The sequence below is a fragment of the Ictalurus furcatus genome, chromosome 2 (assembly GCF_023375685.1).
Source record: "Ictalurus furcatus strain D&B chromosome 2, Billie_1.0, whole genome shotgun sequence".
Lineage (NCBI taxonomy): Eukaryota > Metazoa > Chordata > Actinopteri > Siluriformes > Ictaluridae > Ictalurus > Ictalurus furcatus.
In genome coordinates, this window is record NC_071256.1 from 30508430 (window position 1) to 30528352 (window position 19923).

Here is a 19923-nt window from a genome sequence, read left to right on the forward strand (position 1 = left end):
CCTGTTAGTTCACGCTACTCTGATTTTCCATTTTAGATGTGAAGAAAATAGTAGTTGGCATATTTGGAGACAGAATTGGATGTTTTATGCGATTCCAGGATTAATCATATGCTATTTATAAGGATGTATGATGTTTGTACAAATTCAGAAGTTCATGCACAAAGGCAGGCTGAGCAACAGAAAGCAACAGTAACATTAAATTTGTGGAATGTAGTCCACCCCGTGTTAAAATACATTTACAGATCTATGGGCTATATTTGGGTTTAGTTCATTACTAGGTACACCCAGTAGATTGGCTGAAATCTAATCTCTATCAAGAACATTATATCATGAGGACTCTTCAATAGCATTATGAGCATGTTGTGGGGGAAACTATTAAACACACTTAAAGACACATAGGCAGCTGGATTTTAAGTTTGATTTCAATTTCTTTGTTTTTCATGTCCGTAATGCTCTACTGAGTTCATGATGTATTCCTCTAAATACCAAACACTGGGAAAAGAAAAGCTGTATTCCCTTTCCGTTCAAAAACACTAAATTTCTTTTGTTGTCTGTCCTTTTGTGTAAAGTGTACTTTCAATGGACAATGTGTGCATAGTCTATCGAAAGGCATGTTGGACTGTACTTCATATTTGCCTGCTCAGTCACTGTTGATGTGTTACAGATGTGTCAGTGACATGAAGTGAATTTTTTTTTTTTATTTTTTTTTTAGCCCAAATCGAGGTCAAATCTAGGGTGCATTTCCCTGCCATGATGGTCACTGATACTCTGGGCTAGAACGAATCAGCACCAGCCTCGCTGTTTCATACCATTCTGGTATGTTTCTTAGGACCACTGGTGGTGGCGTCGAGCTTGGTTCCACAAATGTCCAAGTAATCCATCTTAAATCATCTGTAAAAGCAATCAATCTGACAATGATGGCTTAAAAAAAAAACCTCAGAGAACATGTAGAGAAACTCTACCTGAGAAAGCTACCTACTGCACCACCATGCGACCTCAGAATTGATTTTATTTATCACAGCCGTGACCTGAATAAGGTTAGGCAATATAAGGATATAATATTAATATCAACTGGAGGCTACAGCCTGGAGATTGCTTAGGATGGTACCGCTTGGACTGCAATTACTACATGCAGTTTTGCACTCGGGTCTCCTTTAGTGAACAGTGGACTAGTTCAACAAACAGACTTCATGTTAAAACCATAACGAACTTCCTTTCACTTTCACACTATCCGTTGTTACCCAGACGAGGACGGGTTCCCTTTTGAGTCTGGTTCCTCTCAAGGTTTCTTCCTCATATCATCTTAGGGAGTTTTTCCTCACCACCGTCGCCATCGGCTCACTCAATAGGGATAAATTCACACACTTAAAATCTGTATCCTGTGTTTATATATTTCTGTAAAGCTGCTTTGAGACAATGCCCATTGTTAAAAGCGCGACACAAATAAAATTGAATTGAACTGAATATTTGGATGAATCATAAGTTGCATTAGAAACGGCTGAGTTATAGTTCAATTGTATATGTACATTTACCTTGTAAATTTCTTTCCCCTCTTTTTTGTGCTAAAGAATGAATGGTTAATGTTTACAGACAGTAAATAAAAGCATAATCAAACTCAATAATTTTCCCTAGCAGCTCTATTTATCTTAAAACATACCGTGTATCGTAGGAAAGTCTTAAACTATCGCGATATGATATTTTTGTTTCTTACTACATCGCCCACCTCTAAACCTGAACCTATTGATACACTCACGGACCAATAGCATAGCAGTAGTATTTCTCAGTAGCCAATCAGATCACGCGCGTGTGTTTGGACGCTCCGCCCACTCCGACACTAGCGTGGAGGATGGCTGTTGTCAGATATTGGAGTCAAGAGAACTTTGGCAGTCAACCAACAATGTAGACGAAACGAGAAACTTTAACCGTTTTTACGAGCAGGTTTTGCGTGGATATATTCGTGTAACAGTCGATTTGGTCATGTTGGAGTAGTTACACACGGATATTCCTTAAAAGGTAGTTTACGAGGCTGCGTTATTTTTTTTTTTTTTAATAAAAAAAAAAAAGAAAAAGTTTTGCAGGCTTAGCTGGAATCACAAAAGAACTTAGCTGGGTGTTAGCTAAGCATTAAGAGAGCTAGCATTAACGGCACGGATATCTCCAGAGATACAGCAGATTTGTATGGAAACGGCTTAGGAGTCGATAGTTGAAGGAACCCTGGAGTTAAAAACCTGGAAAGTTTAGAGTTTTGGTTAACAAAGTGACAGAAATACTCGGCTCTCTTCCTCCTCCTCTTCCTCCTTGTTGTGAGCTCGTGAGCTCGGGATGTCGTCTCGCGGCGGTTTACAGCCTCTCCGAGCTACAGTTCCCTTTCAACTACACAACAACAGCACCAGCACCACCAGCACCACCAAAACCCCAGCGCAGAGATGGAGAGAGGCCAAACCGGGTATGAGAGGCCTTTTAACACATCTGTATTAATATCCATGTGATTTTAACATCCTCAGCTGGTGCCCTGTGCTCCAGCTTAGTCTTATGAATTGTATTGTATTGAAATATAATGGAGCTGTTGCTTCTAAAGTTTTCCTGTTTTTAGTTAGAAGAGAGCCCGAGATGCTAGAGGACATGAGAGAAAGGGAGTGTCTGAGAATACCCATTACACATGCTTGCAGTTGGTGCGTGCATGCAAGGTTGATCTGTGCATGCATTCACAGATTATTTCCCATGTATATGTACATACGTATGCATGCATTCACAGATTATTTCCCATGTATATGTACATACGTATGCATGCATTCACAGATTATTTCCCATGTATATGTATATACGTATGCATGCATTCACAGATTATTTCCCATGTATATACGTATGCATGCATTCACAGATTATTTCCCATGTATATACATATGCATATGCATGCATCCACAGATTATTTCCTATGTATATACGTATGCATATGCATGCATTCACAGATTATTTCCCATGTATATACGTATGCATGCATTCACAGATTATTTCCCATGTATAGGTATATATGTATGCATGCATTCACAGATAATTTCCCATCTATATGTATATACGTATGCATGCATTCACAGATTATTTCCCATGTATATACATATACATATGCATATGCATGCATCCACAGATTATTTCCTATGTATATACGTGTGCATATGCATGCATTCACAGATAATTTCCCATGTATATGTATATACGTATTCATGCATTCACAGATAATTTCCCATGTATATACGTATGCATGCATTCACAGATTATTTCCCATGTATATGTATATACGTATGCATGCATTCACAGATAATTTCCCATGTATTGCGTAAGCATGCATTCACAGATTATTTCCCATGTATATACATATGCATGCATTCACAGATATTTTCAAATGTATATACATATGCATACATTCACAGATTATTTCCCATGTATATGCATGCATTCACAGTTAATTTCCCATGTGTATGTATATACATATGCATGCATTCACAGATTATTTCCCATTTATATGCATATACATATGCATGCATTCACAGATAATTTCCCATGTGTATGTATATGCATATGCATGCATTTAAAAAAAAAAATTTTGGCTTTGCAAACAAAATAACTGTGCACTTTAGTTGAACAAAGCACGAACTTTCCAGATATTAATCAAATTAGGGTGTGTGTGTAACCTGCTGAAGGTGCTACACTGGAAAACGTCAGATTTACTGTGCAAAACAGTGGTGTGTTATTGCCTTTCGCGGCAGTGTATTGTTTTGCTTTTGCAACGCTGTGTGAAACGGTCTGATTCTATGAGGTGCTGCGTTTGCATTTTCTAGGTTGGTCTGTTAAGCCCGAGAACATCTCGGTTCCATTTGCAGAGGAGTTCATAAAGATATAATGAAGGTAGAACACTTTTCTGAAGATGCTTTTTAGTCATTAGGACTGGTATAATCCCCCCCAAAAAACACAACCCCAGCATCCCGAAGGAATTTGGGTCTATCTTGCAAATACTAAACGAGTTATTTGAGCAGCAGTTGTTTTGAAAGTGACAACACCATGTATAAAAGCGATTATATTTTTTGCTTGCGGAACATGGTGTGTTAGCGGGTCCGAGTCGTTGTGGTTCTGCTCAGTTCAGAACGGAGCCGTATGTGTAACTCAAGTTCTTGTGCCAGGACGTGTTTATTTTAGTAACCAGCTCGCTATGCTTGCAGGGAGCAGCGCACAGGGGGGATGGGGATAAGACAAGCGTAGTGGGACATTACACAGGGGGTTTGTGGTGTTTTGCAACGTACAGAACACCGCACGCACGCTGTACTTGGGGGTTTAACATCTGCTGGCAACGAGCAAGCTCTCAGCGGTTTGTCTTCAGCAGCACAATGAATAAGGACAGCGTGACAGCGAGGGCTGGGGAAAAACGCTCCTCTGGTGGAGTCTCCAGACCACAGGGGTGGAGACAAACTTGTCATTCCATGTCTTAACACTGGGGACTAGACAACACCTGTCTCAGATATTGAAGCCACTGTGTGCTACTGAATGATCGCAACGACATGGTTGAACGCGTCTTTAACCTTTACTGGACTTGGGGGGGGGGGGGGGGGGGGGACAAAATTTGTATGAGCCAGAGCCAACGGCAGGCGCAGGTGGTTGGTGCAAACAAAGATGTTTATAGACGAGTTTGCCGGCTGTTTCGCACGCTGCACACTTCTAACCACACCTTAAATTCGTGTTGTCAGTCTAAACATAATTGGTTTGTACAGCCCCAATTCAGGAAAAGTTGGGATGCTGTGTAAAATGTAAATAAAAACAGAATGCAATGATTTGCCGATCTCATGAACCCATATGTTATTCACAATAGAACATAGAAAACATATCAAATGTTTAAACTGAGGAAATGTACCATTTTAAGGAAAAAAATAAGGTGATTTTTGAATTTCGTGGCCGCAACACGTCTGAAAAACATTGGGATGGGGGCAACAAAAGGCTGGAAAAGTAAGTGTTACTAAGAAGAAACAGCTGGAGGAACATTTTGCAACTAATTATGTTAATTGGAAACAGGTCAGTAACATGATTATGTTTAAAAAGAGTATCTTAGAGAGGCAGAGTCTTTCAGAAGTAAAGATGGGATGCAATCTGGATAGAAGCAGATGTTGCTCTAAAACCTGTATATACCTTTCAGCATTGATGATGCCTTTCCAGATGTGCAAGCTGCCCACTGCATAGGCACTAATGCACCCCCATACCATCAGAGACGCAAGCTTTTGAACTGAGCGCTGATAAAAAGCCGGATGGTCCCTCTCCTCTTTAGCCCTTTTTAGTTTCGAGGATGCAGCGTCCGTGGTTTCCAAACAGAACAGTTTTCCACTTTGCCTCGGTCCATTTTAAATGAGCTTTGGCCAAGAGAAGACGGCAGTGTTTCTGGATCATGTTCACATATGGCTTCTTCTTTGCATGATAGAGCTTTAACCAGCATTTCTGGATGACATGGTGAACTGTGTTCACAGACAATGAGTTCTGGAGGTGTTTCTGAGCTCATGCAGTGATTTCCATTACAGAATCATGCCCGTTTTTAATGCAGTGCCGCCTGAGGGCCCGAAGATCACGGGCATGCAATATTGATTTTCACCCTTGTCCCTTGTGCACAGAGATTTCTCCATCTTTTGATGATATTATGTACTGTAGATGATGAGATATTCAGTCTTCGCAATTTTACATTGAGGAACATTATTCTGAAATTGTTCCACAAATTGTAGACGCAGTGTTTCGCATGATTGGTGAACCTTTGCCCATCTTTACTTCTGAAAGACTCTGCCTCTCTAAGATACTCTATTTATACCCAATCCAAACCAAAATATGTTACTGTCCTATTCCCAGTTGGTATTAGATTTTCCGAATCTAATCCCAATCTTTGGCATTAATTACAGGATCTAATATCCAATGTTTCCTGTGATATCCGATCCACCGTTTTTTGCAGGTATCGCCCAGACACCAATAGGTATTGAATCGGTGCCATCTCTAGTGTCAACATCTACGATTAAGCCATAACACGTACAATCGGACTCCTTGCTACAGCAATACATGGGACACCAGAAAACTTCACCTTCCTGCTTTTTCCCATCGGTCAGACCAAACGTGCGTGAAATTCACCCAGCAGTAAAGCTGAGTCACAGAAGGGGAAAGGGCACAGGCTGTTCATTTGCTTCTGGTAGCCGTTACTTTCACTTTGCATGGACTTTATCTAAGTGAACGTTAACCTGTGAATTCATTTTTAGTTTTGTGAGCCAGTAGAAACCAATGTGTGGGACTGTGGGCTGTTCAGCCAAAAAACACGGAAGAGCTGCTAAATATTAAGTAACGGTCACCTGTTGCCTTCTCGTCCACCTCTAGGACTCTTGTGAGAAAATTCAGATTTTCTTGTTAGCGATGTCATTGTCTCTGTACAGGGTTTGAACAAGATGCTTCAAATACTCGACATGCTTGAATGGTTCTTTCTGAAATTACGGCCTCTTTTTTTGAGTGCAAAGACACAATACATACCTAATCGTTTGCAATTTATTAATAAGTCCACAGGGTCCCAAAAGTCTCCATACATAGGGGAAATGAACACTTTTTAGCAAAATCTCATCCAAAATCTTTCATACATAGTTTATATTATGTGTATATTTTATCAGACTCCTTGACGATAGTCTTTGACGAAAAGAACGTATTGAAATCATTCTCGTGGCTGGATCGGGAAGCTGTCTCAAGGTTGCGATGGACTTTAACAGGAAACATGGCGAGCACATCACACATGACACTGCTGCCAAACATATTAACAAATTCAAAAAGACTGGAAGTGTTGCGGACCAACCAGGAAGTGGACGTCCACGAACGAAGGCACAACCGACATGGAGCTGCCAAACATTAATACTTTTGGGTCACCCTGTAGTATCTTATTCTACACGTAATCAATGCCCTCTGCTTCTTCCTTGCACACAGTGCTCGTCTCCAACACCCCCTGACCTGACTGAATTATTGAGTCATTTGTAATGCTCAGAACGTATACGTTAAATCTGGACTGGCTATTCAGAGAACAAAGTTTTTTGTTTTTTTTTGCGCTTCCTGGTATTTCATTTTGAAGCCTGTATATGAACCCTGATATGAATCACGTACTTATCATGCTCCAGTGAGAACATGCAGTGTCGACTTACAGTTTTTCTTCATTACCTGCCGTGTAATGTGCCTCCCTTTCTTTCCAGTTGAATCCAAGACAAAGTCTCGTCCCCCGAAGCCGACTCTGAGACGGACACTTTCCTTGGACACGCTAGTGGGGCCGTACCTGCAGGGCCAGTGGCCCAAACAGCCAGAGAGCCAGACTGTAACCTGTGTCAATGACAAAGCCACGCAGGTACAGTGTCCACTTCATCTAATTTAGACTTAGTTTCTGTCTGAGCTGAAAATCATACAAGTTTTAGTTATATATTATAGTACATATTGTTATTTGGTTTTTACAACTACTGCAGTTTTCCTGAACAGTTTTTTTCCTCTCTCAACAAATTTCCGAAATTCCTTTCATCTATATCGGCAGTGGCGGCAACTGTGCACATTTAATTACATTACTCTAGTGAACACGCTTATTACATCGCATACACATTATAAGTAAGGAATAAAGCTAGTTACATGTAATATTATGGAGCATCTATCCAGTGTTGACAGTGGAGACTCCTTCCAAAATGTTAGTTAAAACGTCTCCTCACAGAAAGCATCACCAGATCAACAATTAAACCCATTTCGGTGTGTGTAAGTGGTTGCTATAGGAACAACAACGTATAAGAGCGAGCACGTTAATATAAACCTCCTGTGATTCGTAGAAAATGAATCAACAGTTCAGAATCGAGTATTCAACAAAGATGTAGCGTAAGAATGCGTTATTGTTGGAGACCGGTGAGGTGTCATGAGGCATGCTAGTCTCGTCACTTAGTATAACGTTAGCCTAACGAGACATAAAGGATTTTGTTAAAGGATTTAACAAAATCATAACATAAAGGATTTCTGTTGCCAAACAAGTTATTACGACAGCGTGTTCGTCCGAAGGTTTCAGAGTTAGAATAAATGCACCGATCAGAGAAGACGGGTCTATAGTGCATGTAGCAGTGCACGCGAGCGCAGTGGTTTCCTCTCATCATGCCTCCTGTTGCATGCACTTGAGCGTATAGCAGCACGTCTTTGTTCATTCTCTTGTACGATCGTCCTTGCAAACTCACAGGGCGCACAAAGTTCTGTCCAGACGTCTGGTTGTGACCTTTCCATTTCTTTCCCTTTTTAAAATTTTTTTATTTATTTTGATGATTAAAATGTCATTACATTTTGTCATACGTTTTGAATAGAATGATCATTTACACTACTGGTCAAAAGTTTAGACACACTCATTCTTTGTTTTTATTTTTTTCCCCACATTTTATAATAATAATAATATTAATAATAATAAAGTCATCAAAACTCTGGAATAACACAAAGGGAACTATGGGAATTATGTTGCGATTAAAAAAATCCAAAATAAATCAGAATAATTTAGTATTTTAGCATCTTTAAAGTAGACACCCTTTTCGCCTAGAATTTCCAGAAATGTATTCTTGGTAATTTCTCAACCGATTTCTTGAGGAATCCACCCGAGATGCTTTTTAAACAGGATTAAAGGAGTTCCCACCTACGCTGGACTCTTATTGGCTGCTTTTCGGAATATTTCACTCCGAGTCGTCCGTTTAAAAATAAATAAATAATACATTTGTAAATAAAATGTTAGTTGTCTAATGAAAGAAATCAATATGTTGGCACGATTATATTTTTGACTGCAACACCGATTTCAATCATTTAATCATACACCTTCAGAACAAAAGGTTTTTAAGATCATGAGAAACATTTCAGTCGAGTGTCTCCAAACTTTTGACCGCTAGTGTAGCTATAAAAAAAAAAAAAAAAAGGGTATTGATACTCATTTTTGTTTTTGTCAATAAAATGAACACCCCACAAGTACGTCAAACACATCAGACAAACCCAGATTTCACATAAGGCAATGCGAGAGTAACGTTCAGCGGGCCCGATTCGGGCTTGTAATGCATGTAATGCACCGGACAAGCCGAGGATTATGGGATCGGCCAGGCTTTGGGAATGTTCGGATCATTTACCTTGCCTGTGAAATCGCTGTGGAAAAGATAGCTTGGATAAAGGCTCGAATAATTGTGGTCCTTAGGAGCATTGTATCAAATCTCACCATGTGCTGCGTTAAAAGAAACATTCCTCGGTATCGCCAGAGGGCAGGCCTTTTGATTTATGAGGCAAGAAGATTGCTTGTACACCAGAACCCTGTGCTTTTTGTAGCTCAGAGTCGATTGTGGAGAGATTTAGTGAAATCTCAGCTTGGAGGGGCAGCCATGTTGGATGACCACGTTGTCTTTAGGAAACTGTAACGTCGTCTTTATCCTTCGGTTCATCACGAATGTGACGAATGTCAGTGGGTTTGATACGAACACCGCGCTTTTTCATTTTTTTTTTTCCATACGCGTGAAAATCCTAGGCTACACACGCAGTGAATAGTTATTCCAGCGTTCATTTAACCCATTTCTGTTATTTCACTGATGAATTTATCCTACATTCTGAGCCCGAAAGACAAGATAGTATAGCAAATGAGACACTCCCGAGTTATTGTCTGGCTCTGTGCAAACTTCGTGAAACTCTCTCATAACCCCAGATCCCCTCACCCCTCTGAAACTTTACCCCTGTTGCGTAGTTTTCTCTGTGTCTCACCCAGATACTGCTGCTCTGTTTATAGCCGCTGACCTGTGATCCTGGTCTCCTTATTTCATTAAGGGTTGGATTGATGTTGAAAGAAGGGGGGGGGGGGACGAGTCTAAATTTAAAACAAATGTTACACGGGAAAAGTGTTCGGCACATGACGTTCTCCCGTGTGTCCCACCTCCGGTCTCCCGATCCACCTATAAGCGGAGACGCAGCGTCAGTAGCGAGTGACCCCTTTGTCACATGTGAAATTTATAGATGACTGACGACAGCATGTCATGACCTCATGAAACATTCCTACTCCCATATCAGAGCAAGAGAGAAACTGAGAATGAGAGCGAGAGTGAGGGAGAGAGAATCCATGCAGCAAACTCGTACACATCATCACCTTCAGCCACCGGCGCACGCACACTCGTACCCAGAGGAAGCGTGATGCAGCTGTTGCAGGGTGACACTCATGCCGGTAAAGCTAAACGGTCGCAGCGCTAAAGGCTTTCTGCGATCAGCCTACCACTTCCTCTCAGCCTGTGGGTACGCAAACCAAAGGCCCGAGGCGTTATGGCGGTATGTGTGCGTGTGTGTGTGGATCTACTCATATGCATGCTGGTGTGTAGCTCGAGTCTGGGGTTTAACCCATAAGGATGATCCACATCAGAAGTATGGAGTTGAGACAGAAATGGGACAGGAGGTGTACTTGAGGTCATGTATACAGTTTTAAAATGTTTATTTTTACATATATTTTTTTACATTTACTTCCCTGTTAGCATTTCACACACAGCTGTGTGAGTGTGTCACAGGTGCACAGCAGGTGCGTTGCTTGTTCTTCGTATGACATTCATATAGAGTCTGTAATGTAAGGAAACCTCTTTCACCTCCATCCGAGCCTGTCAGATCCAAACCTGACGGATGCTGTAACACGATCTGGTGCATCTCGATGCAAGATACACAATGATGGTAGGTTTAGTCATGTTATGTACAGTATTGAGCAACAACCCTGGGTGAAAGTGTGAAAGATATAGTTAGGGTTACGCTGAAAAGATCTTTTTTTAAAAAACAACATCATTTGCATTAATGGGTTGAAAATCTGATTATTATGCCTTCTGTGGCTCACATGGTTGATCAAGCGGGATAAACACTTTCTGTTGCTACACTATCTACGTATCTCTGTTTATCTCCTTCTTAGACTCCCAGTTCGTGGACTGAGGAAACACGGGGGAGAAGAGGTGGAGTGGGGCACAAGCGCTCGGCATCATGGGGCAGCGCTGAGCACCTCAGAGAGGTCAGTGCTGGCTAACAAAGTGTGAATACAGATTATTTATATATATATGTAAATAAACATTTGACAGACACATCACACACACTGGATAATATGGAGTCACTAGCGTGAGGCGGTGTATTAAACAGTCCCTCCAGGATTTTGCGATTTTTGCAGTTATAGAAATGAACACAAAAATCAAGCAAATGCCGCAATATCAGGAGGAGTTTGCAATTTTTCAAAATGACGCATCACGTGACGTCGTCACAACGCGCATTCAGCCGAATCCCTCTTTGATTCACGTGCGTCGAACACGAGTACAGCTAAAAGGTCTCATTTACCAACAGACATCACTGTGAAAGACGGTGCAAAACAATTTCATGCGATTACAATTCCGCCAATTGCAGTTTTTTTTTCATAAAAAAAAAAAAAACTTCGCAAATTGCATCGCAAATTTTGAGAAAATCCGCAGCAAAATCATTTCTGGACGCAATAATCACAAAGAAAACCTCCTCAAATTGGGTTGGGTGCTCAAATTCCACCCTGTGTGTGTGTGTGGAGTTTGCATGTGCTCCCTGTGTTTTGAAGGGGTTTCCTCTGGGTACTCCGGTTTCCTCCACCAGTCCATGCGTTGTAGGTTGATTGGCATTTCTAAATCGTCCGTAGTGTGTGAATGGGTGTATGAAGGTGTGGGTATGTGCTGGTGCTCTGCGATGGGTTGGCACCCCATCCAGGCGGAGGACAGGCTCGTCCTCTGGGATAGGCTCCAGGCTCCCCGTGACCCCGTGTAGGATAAGCGGTACGGAAAATGGATGGAGATGCCTACAGTGAAATGTGTCCGTGTGAGGAAATTCAACCGAAAGTAGTCAGAAAACAGCAAATACTGTTTTCATGGTTGACCTTCTCAGGTCGCTGATCACACCCACATGATTAAGTTGACATTATGTTGCAGAACAAATGACGCCATTTTAAGCAATATGGCCAACTTCTTTCTCAAAAGTGCTGGCTTGATAGAGTAAGGTAAATTTACTGTAAACGTACACAGTATGATTTTAGACTTATATCTGCCAGCCACTCACTCCAAAGCTTCCCAGCTTGCTTGCGTTCTCATGAAGACCGTATTTGTATTTGATACAACCTCGATAAAAGATTCATCTTAAACTTGATTTGAAACCCCATTTAAAAATCCAAGTTCAACTTGAACTTGGACCCCTTAAAAGGTCTTGATCTATATGGAATGTAGCACGTTCACCCAGCCATGTCTGAGATTTCTAATATCTACTATCTCGTATTTCTCTGTGACAGGTTGCTAAGCTGAGGCACTCGCTACAGAAGCGCTCCAGACATGCACCTCCTCCCGCTGGCTATGAGCGCCTTCATCAGCCCTCGCCTACTATCCATACACACATGCCTGGAGCCACACAGGTACAAATATACACAGAGGAAAAACACACACCGTATACACAGCCTTCAAAAGGTTGCAGAGTGAGGCATGTTAACAGGAGGAATATGCATCGGTGGCGTCGTAAGTGTTAGGATGTTCAGTAAAACAACAGTTTCACATTCATCTAGCAACAGAGATGTAAATAGAGCCTGTCTTATTTTAGGAGGTGGTGTCATTGAGGTATTGATATTGACACTGTATATATACACACACACGCACACACACACACACAGACAGTTAACACCCAGCTGTAACACTACCATTCCAGTTAAATGTGGAGTATGTAATGTTTAAAAGTGTTTTTCGTCATGTCATTATAACAAGATTTAAAGGATACTGTGATTTTGTAATACTGCCGTACTGTGCTGTGGATCAAGTTGGTTTTTTTCCACTCAAGACTTCTGTTTACATATACTTTATTTATTTATTTATTTATTTATTTATTTTTATTGCCCAGCCCATAAATTGTCTCCCCCTACAGACAGTACAGTACAGTGCAGTTCAGCTCTGCTCTTTTTTTTTTTTTTTTTTTTTTTTTTTTAAATTTATTAAAAGGTAATCCATAATGAATACATATTTTCCACAAAGTAGGTGGAGGCAGTAAGGGGGAAGAAGAAGGCAGCTTGTCAGGGCTCGAAAACGACAAACTGCTCCTTTAATTAGAAGATTAATTTTTCATTACTTCACTTATGCTTGCGTATTCATTCGTATTTTGTTGGTTATAAATATTTTGTGTGTGTGTGTGTCCATGCACAGACCATCCCTCTGTTGCCACTAAGCAGGCTGGCTCCCAGACTACGGCGCAGTGTAGAGGGGCTTAACCTGGAGCTGGAGGGGGTCTTTGTGTCTGAAACAGCAGAGGAACAGCACAAGGTCAGACATTATGCACACATGATTAAGCATCAGCTATGTTTAACTCTTAAATTAAACATATATATATACATAATCTTGAAACTGCTGTATTAGATAATGCATTGCTTGGGTGTCTATTTTATTTGAAGGTACTTGCAGTTAAACTAAGCAATAAAATATATTTATGGATTAAATCAATGTTCCTCTTGTTCTGCTCAGAGCTTCCAAACCATGCTTTTGATTCAGTGTGGCTGTGTGTGTACTTTAAATAAATGAAGCAACATGATTCTCTCGTATAAGTTAGATCTGTGGCGAAACAGCGGTTCGTCACCAGTCAAAGCAGCCGTTGGATGGAATGCAAATAAATAAATAAATAAATCATCTGGCAGGAAATTTTCTGTTTATTTAAATGAGAAGAGCTGTGAGACGTGAAAAGGAAGTTAATCTAGATGTTAATCAACCCTGAAAATTCACCCGTGGATGATTAAATAGTGTGCACACTGAAACTTTTTTTCCCTTAGTTTTGTTTGACATTCAAAGTTGAAGAAAAAAACCAAACCCACCACCCTGGCGAACTAGCAAGTCCAACACACTGGGGTCATCCTAACCGTGAGGCGAAACTCCAATGTGGCTACTGTGTAACACCCCGTGTGTGTGTGTGTGTGTGTGTGCTTATTGATTAGATTCTGGATGTGCCAGATGGTCACAGAGCACCTGTTCCAGTGCAGAGGTGCAGCAGCGGCTCTCAGAGTGACCTTTCCCCTGGTCTCCTCTCCCCCTCACAGTCACCCTGCCCTATAGAAGAGTCCGGTAAGTCCACTGAGGGGCTGACGTGATTCGATTAGATGTGAAGGCGAGAATCTGACGCACCATTTCTTACACTGTGACCTGTAGCTGACCTGCTGCATTATCCTGGGGCATTTTGAGATTTTTGCATGTTGACATCCTATAGTGTATGCAGGTTTGTAAAATTTAAAATAGTTAAGTCCTTTTGGATGGCTGATTCTGATTATATACATTGTAAACATTTTGTTAAGACACATCTAAATCTAAAGGAGATTTTTTTTAAAAATTATTTAACACAGAGACTTTTGTGAAAAACTGATTTGGAGAGTGTTGCATATAAGCTCAGTTTATGATCTCACTATTGTATCTGATATGCAAATTATTAGTGGGAGACGTGATATCTGGAAATGTTAAGTTGCGTAACCAGCTAGGGAACTTTGATTAGCTAAACTGTGCTGAAGTGTTTACTAGGCAGTAGGCTACGGTCAGGTACTCTAAGTTACTGTTCTGATGCATAAATTTCCTGACCTGAGTAGTGGGGGAAGGGGTCTGTGGGGGTTGTTTCCAATTTGCATATTCATACATATTAATACTGGCATTCTTAATGAGGTTAAAGGTATAGAGATTTTTTTTTCTATTTGAAGGTCGTTCTATTTAGTGTTTTAACATCACACTAAACACTTTATCAGTCAGAATAGATCATTGTAATGCTTTAGGACAATTTAACAGACAGACTTTGCTCTCTCTCTGTGCATTAGGTATGGTAGTGTGTGGGCCACTGGATCCCTCTCTTTCGCCTCCTTTACATGTGATTGACGCATCATCCTCATCCCCCCTCCCCAACAAGACCTACGCCTTCCAGAGAGAGCCTCCAGAAGGCTGTGAGAGAGTGCGTGTGTGTGAGGAAGCCTTGTGAGTGAATCTCTCTCTCTCTCGTTCTCTCTCTCTCTCTCTCTGTCTTTAACCTCTCATGAGCACAAGTTCATATAAGAACACAAAATATACACACATTATTATTTTTGTTTGTTATATACATATAGATATATGCATACACTGTATATACTGTAATTATATTCTGTGGAATAAAATGACAGTGAACAGGTGAATGCAGGAAACGTATGCTGTTAAACAGTATTATGTTGGGCTTCAGCTAGACTTGTCACCATATAATGCTGCATTTTCCCATGATTTCTATCATCAAGGCTTATGCTTGACTCTAAGCCCCATTTTGTCACTACTCTTTTTGTACTCCTGCTCTACCACCTTCTTGTGCAAACCTGTACAAAGTCCATGGCAACCACACTACTAGACAGGTGCATCAGACATAAAGGAGGAAGACCACAAAAACTCCACTCCTTTTAAACTGACAGAAGCAAAAGATTTCTTTAAACCAATCCAAAACAGCTGCTAAACATCAGCAAATTGTATAAATGAATTTCTCTTCAGTAAACCACTTTATCCTGGTCAGGGTCATGGTGGATCCGGAGCCTATCCTAGTAACGTGAGGGATACATTATGAGGGAATGTGGAAGGAACTATGCAGGCACACACATTCACACCTAATGTGTGCAACTTATAGTAGCCATTCCACCTACTGGCATACCCACATGTTTTGGGAGGCGGGAGAAAACTGGAAAATCAAGGGGGAATGCACATGGTCACAAAGCACCACACAGAGAGCAACCTGAGCTCAGAATGAAACCAAGGACCCAGGATTTGTGAGGTGGCAAAGCTACCCACTGTGCCACCATGGAGCCAACGAATAACATACTGTACTACAGCTGTAGGCAAAGATTTTCTTTTATCAGAGTAAACAGCAGAGATATGACAGGAAGGGTGTGGGGGATATTACAAAAGCTAATCAGAGGATATTTCAAGAGGCAGTTGTATGAGGCAGACAATGGGCATACAAGTTTCTAGAGGATATGTACAGTATATATATATATATATATATATATATATATATATATATATATATATATATATATATATATATATATATATATAAAGTCTACATATCCCTGTTAAAATTTCAGGATTTTGTGATTTAAAAAATGTAACCAAGATAGATCATGTCAGATCTTTTCCCACCCTTTAATGTGATACAGCAACAAACAAAATTCAAGTGAAAAACAAATAGAACCATTTTAGAAAAAATAATTTTTTTTTAAATTAATACCCTTTTATAATGGGGCATGTAACCATCCTCAAAATTAACCAATCACATCCTTTCCCCTTTCTTGTGGCTGGAAAAAAAACCCCCAACAAAACATCTAAACACCTACATTTGGTCAAACCATGTGGTCTGATGATACCAAGGTGCAAAAACCAAGATAAATCACACAAATACCACCATACCCATGTTGAAGCATAGTGGTGGCAGCATGCTATGGGACTGCTTCTCTTCAGCTGGAACTGGGGCTCTAGTCAAGGTAGCGAGAAGAGAAGGATAGCTCCAAATACCAGTCTGTTTTGGCACAAAACCTGCAGGTCTGTTACCCACTTGACTTGACTTGACATAGCTGAAGATGAAGAAAAATGTCATCTTCCAGCACTATAATGACCCAAAGCACAAATCTAAGTCAACAAATGATCATCTTCAGATGAAGATGATCGTTGTTTTGGAATGGCCCAGTCAGAGCACAGCACTAAATCCTATCGAAAAACCTGTAGACCTCATGACTTGAAGAGGTCTGTGCACCGGAGATCTCCTGACAATTTGATCGATCCGGAGCATTTTTGCGAGGAAGAGTGGAATCAAATTGCCAAATCAAGATGCGCCAAGTTGGTAGACTCTTAGCCAAAAAGACTGAGTGCTGTATTATAAGCAAAAAGTGTTTCTATTTGTTTTTCACTTGAATTTTGTTGATTACTCGACCACATTTAAATTTGACAAAGAGCTGACATGATTTATCTTAGTTTCAGCTTTTTGTACAACACAAAAATCTGCAGTATTAACAGGTTAATCTTTTACGTGTGATAATAAAGTGCCATCTAACAGTCATAGTCATCTAACAGCTATATTCTTGTTCCTGTTGTTGTGCTCAGCCATATGTGTATCTGAGCAATTCTTTGACCAGTCCGTACAGGATTTTGTGGAGTTTCTTCTGTGATTGTTGCGGCCAAAAATGCTTGAATTTGCTGCGGCTTTTTAAAAAAAAAAAAATTTGCGATGCAATTTCTGGACTTTTTTGTCCAGACTACTTGAATTGGTGAAATTGCAATTGCACAAAATTGTTTTGCGTGGTCTTTCACAGTGATGTTTGCTGGTAAATGAGACCTTTTAGCTACCCATCTGTTTGACACACGTAAATCGAAGAGGGATTTGGCTGAATGCACATTGTGATGATGTCACATGACACGTCTTGGCTTAAATCTGGGGTAATTTTGAAAAATTGCAAGCTCCTCCGAATATTGCGGAATTTGCTTGATTTTGCATCCTGGAGGGACTGTTTAACTGCTAATGTACTGTATATACTTCCAATATAAAATTACATAACTGACACTCATACTTAAACAACAAATAACCTCCACTTTTTCTTTGCCCTCTCTCTAGTTCTCCATGCCATGCTCAGCCTTCCTGCCCCGACCCAAACAAAGTGAACTTCACTCCTCACGGAGGCTCTGCCTTCTGTCCTGTCAGTATTCTTAAGCCACTTCTCCCCTCCATGGACCTGCTGTTTCGAGGCCTGTCAGTCTCACCTGTGACTGGCTGCTCGGGCCAAAACCCTGCGCCCTGTCTGTCAACAGCACATCCAGTGAGTGGATACCTGAGTGGGCCCCTCCCAGACTCTACCACCTCCTCCATTTAAAAAGATGTTGGATACGAGATGGCAACAAGGAGGAAGTGGTAAACAAAAGAGCAATGGACTGAGGTTTTGTGCCATCTCATCATAGAACTGACCAAGTAATGGCTTACCAGTAGTCGTAGCAAGCACTAAGTGTTTTAGACTTAATCAGGAGATATGCGAGAACAAGGAAAAACAAACTCTTACCAAAGTACAGTAGGAAAAGCTCCGTCACGCTCAGGACAAACCTTCAGATTTCATTTGTGAACATACACTCAAACCACATAGGAAATTAATGCTGAATATTCTCGGTTCTATCTTGGTTGAAATAATGGCTCGTTCCCTTAAGCTGCTTTTAATAAGGCTTAGTGGATTTTGAACCTCCACTTACGGAGCATACAGAGACTCCTAGTGATGACAACCTTGATTCAAAGGAAAAGACATTGTGTCTCACATACTGACTTTTCTAATACAGACATTCATTTTGCTCCACTTGGCCCTCCCTGTACTTGACTGTGGAGTAGACAACTGACAAGATCCCCCCAAAATGGGTTCATTTACTTCAGTCCACTAAATTTGTTTTACACCACAGAGCCGACAATCCTATTATTTATTATTCCAAGTCACCCTTGAGCTTTTTAGCTTCACAGTTATTACTTAGCATTGAAGTACAATACAAATTATATGCGTGCCCTCTTGTTTAATTGGCCAAATAACAAACTGTCAAATGTCATAAACCTGTATGGAGTTGAACAGTTAGGTTTACTTTACTAAATGATGTTGAAATCTCTTGATTGAGCATTCGCGATGATTTATGAGCAATTTTTTTTTTTTTAAACATAAGTATACAATGTCATCTTTGATACTATCCAGAAAGAGCTGACATACATGGATTTGAATAAAAACAATTCTGTATAGTATTCATCTGAACAAACGAAATACTTTCATTCAAAATGGAAAGTAGAAAAAGGCACTGATTTCTTGCATAATACCTTGTATTTTTTTTTTTTAAACTGTATTTTTGATATTCAGAAAGAATATTTTCTTCGGTTTGTCTATTTTCCATGTATGAAAAAGACTTAACTCTTGTGCATTTATCAAGATAAATATCTACATTAGAATGTAGCAAGTACAAGCGTGTTTGTATTATAGCACTAAACACAGTCAGTGGGAATTCAGCTCTGTGTTCATTACACAGTATGTTGGAGTTGTTGGTTTTTGGTTTTTTGTGTTTTGTTTTCTTGGATTTCTTTTTAACTCACATGTACCTGCTCACTCTGATTTATAGAAAGCTTTAGAAAGTAGAAAGTGTGCTGGTGGTTTCTAATTTAGTATTAGATATACCACTAAACCTTTATGGAATAATTTAATTTCATCGCACAGCAGTATTTGTGTTGTGTGTGTGTGAGAGAAAGAGTGTGAGAGAGAGAGAGAGAGAGTGTGTGTGTGTGTGTGTGAGAGAGAGAGAGAGAGTGTGAGAGAGAGTGTGTGTGAGTTTCACACAAAGTAGCAGTGCAGACTTCTTTGCACTTTGCACTGTTTTGTTTTATACAGCCGTAGTGCCATTGTGTAGCTAGAACTTGTTACAGCATCCCAGATTCTCAGGGTAGTTTTGTTCGGATTTGGTTCAGTTGAATTTCAGTTCAGACGATATTCTGGGTAAAGTCAGTTCCCTGTTTTTGAAAATGTAAATGAATGGTTTATCAGGGTGTTGTTTTGTTCATAGTGTTCCTTTGCATCTTTATTTTTTGTTCACTGAAAAAGGTGCTTTGTAAAATTGCCTCTTAAGTTTACATCCCCCCCCCTTTATTTGTTATTATTTGTGACATGCAGTAAATCAACAATGTCTTTTCTTTTCTGATTGGACTGCTGCAAAAAATGTTTGCTTGTAGTATTTTCAGTTTATGCAGTTTTTGGATGACATAAAAGAGTTTTAAAAATTATGCAAACCGTTTCCTGTTTTTGTTAAAAAATAATTCTAATACAAGTTTAACTCCATGTAACAACTGCTTACTTGGAACTCA

At 40.2% G+C, this 19923-nt stretch overlaps 1 protein-coding gene across 1 annotated transcript; it reads left to right on the forward strand.

The window, feature by feature from the left end:
- The first annotated feature begins 1884 nt into the window (after positions 1 to 1884).
- On the forward strand, positions 1885 to 19842 carry fam117aa (family with sequence similarity 117 member Aa). The gene is made up of 8 exons (XM_053614153.1): positions 1885 to 2446; positions 7239 to 7387; positions 10958 to 11053; positions 12335 to 12454; positions 13230 to 13346; positions 14009 to 14135; positions 14870 to 15023; positions 17668 to 19842. The coding sequence occupies exons 1-8, from the start codon at positions 2323 to 2325 to the stop codon at positions 17921 to 17923; spliced, it is 1143 nt and encodes a 380-aa protein (XP_053470128.1). The 5' UTR covers positions 1885 to 2322; the 3' UTR covers positions 17924 to 19842.
- Positions 19843 to 19923: the final 81 nt, after the last annotated feature.

Bases quoted from the DNA above. Each gene is read 5' to 3' on its own strand.
- fam117aa (XM_053614153.1), top strand. From the start codon at position 2,323: ATGTCGTCTCGCGGCGGTTTACAGCCTCTCCGAGCTACAGTTCCCTTT. The intron at 2,447-7,238 runs GTATGAGAGGCC...CTTTCTTTCCAG, and splicing joins ATGGAGAGAGGCCAAACCGG to TTGAATCCAAGACAAAGTCT. The intron at 11,054-12,334 runs GTCAGTGCTGGC...TCTCTGTGACAG, and splicing joins GCGCTGAGCACCTCAGAGAG to GTTGCTAAGCTGAGGCACTC.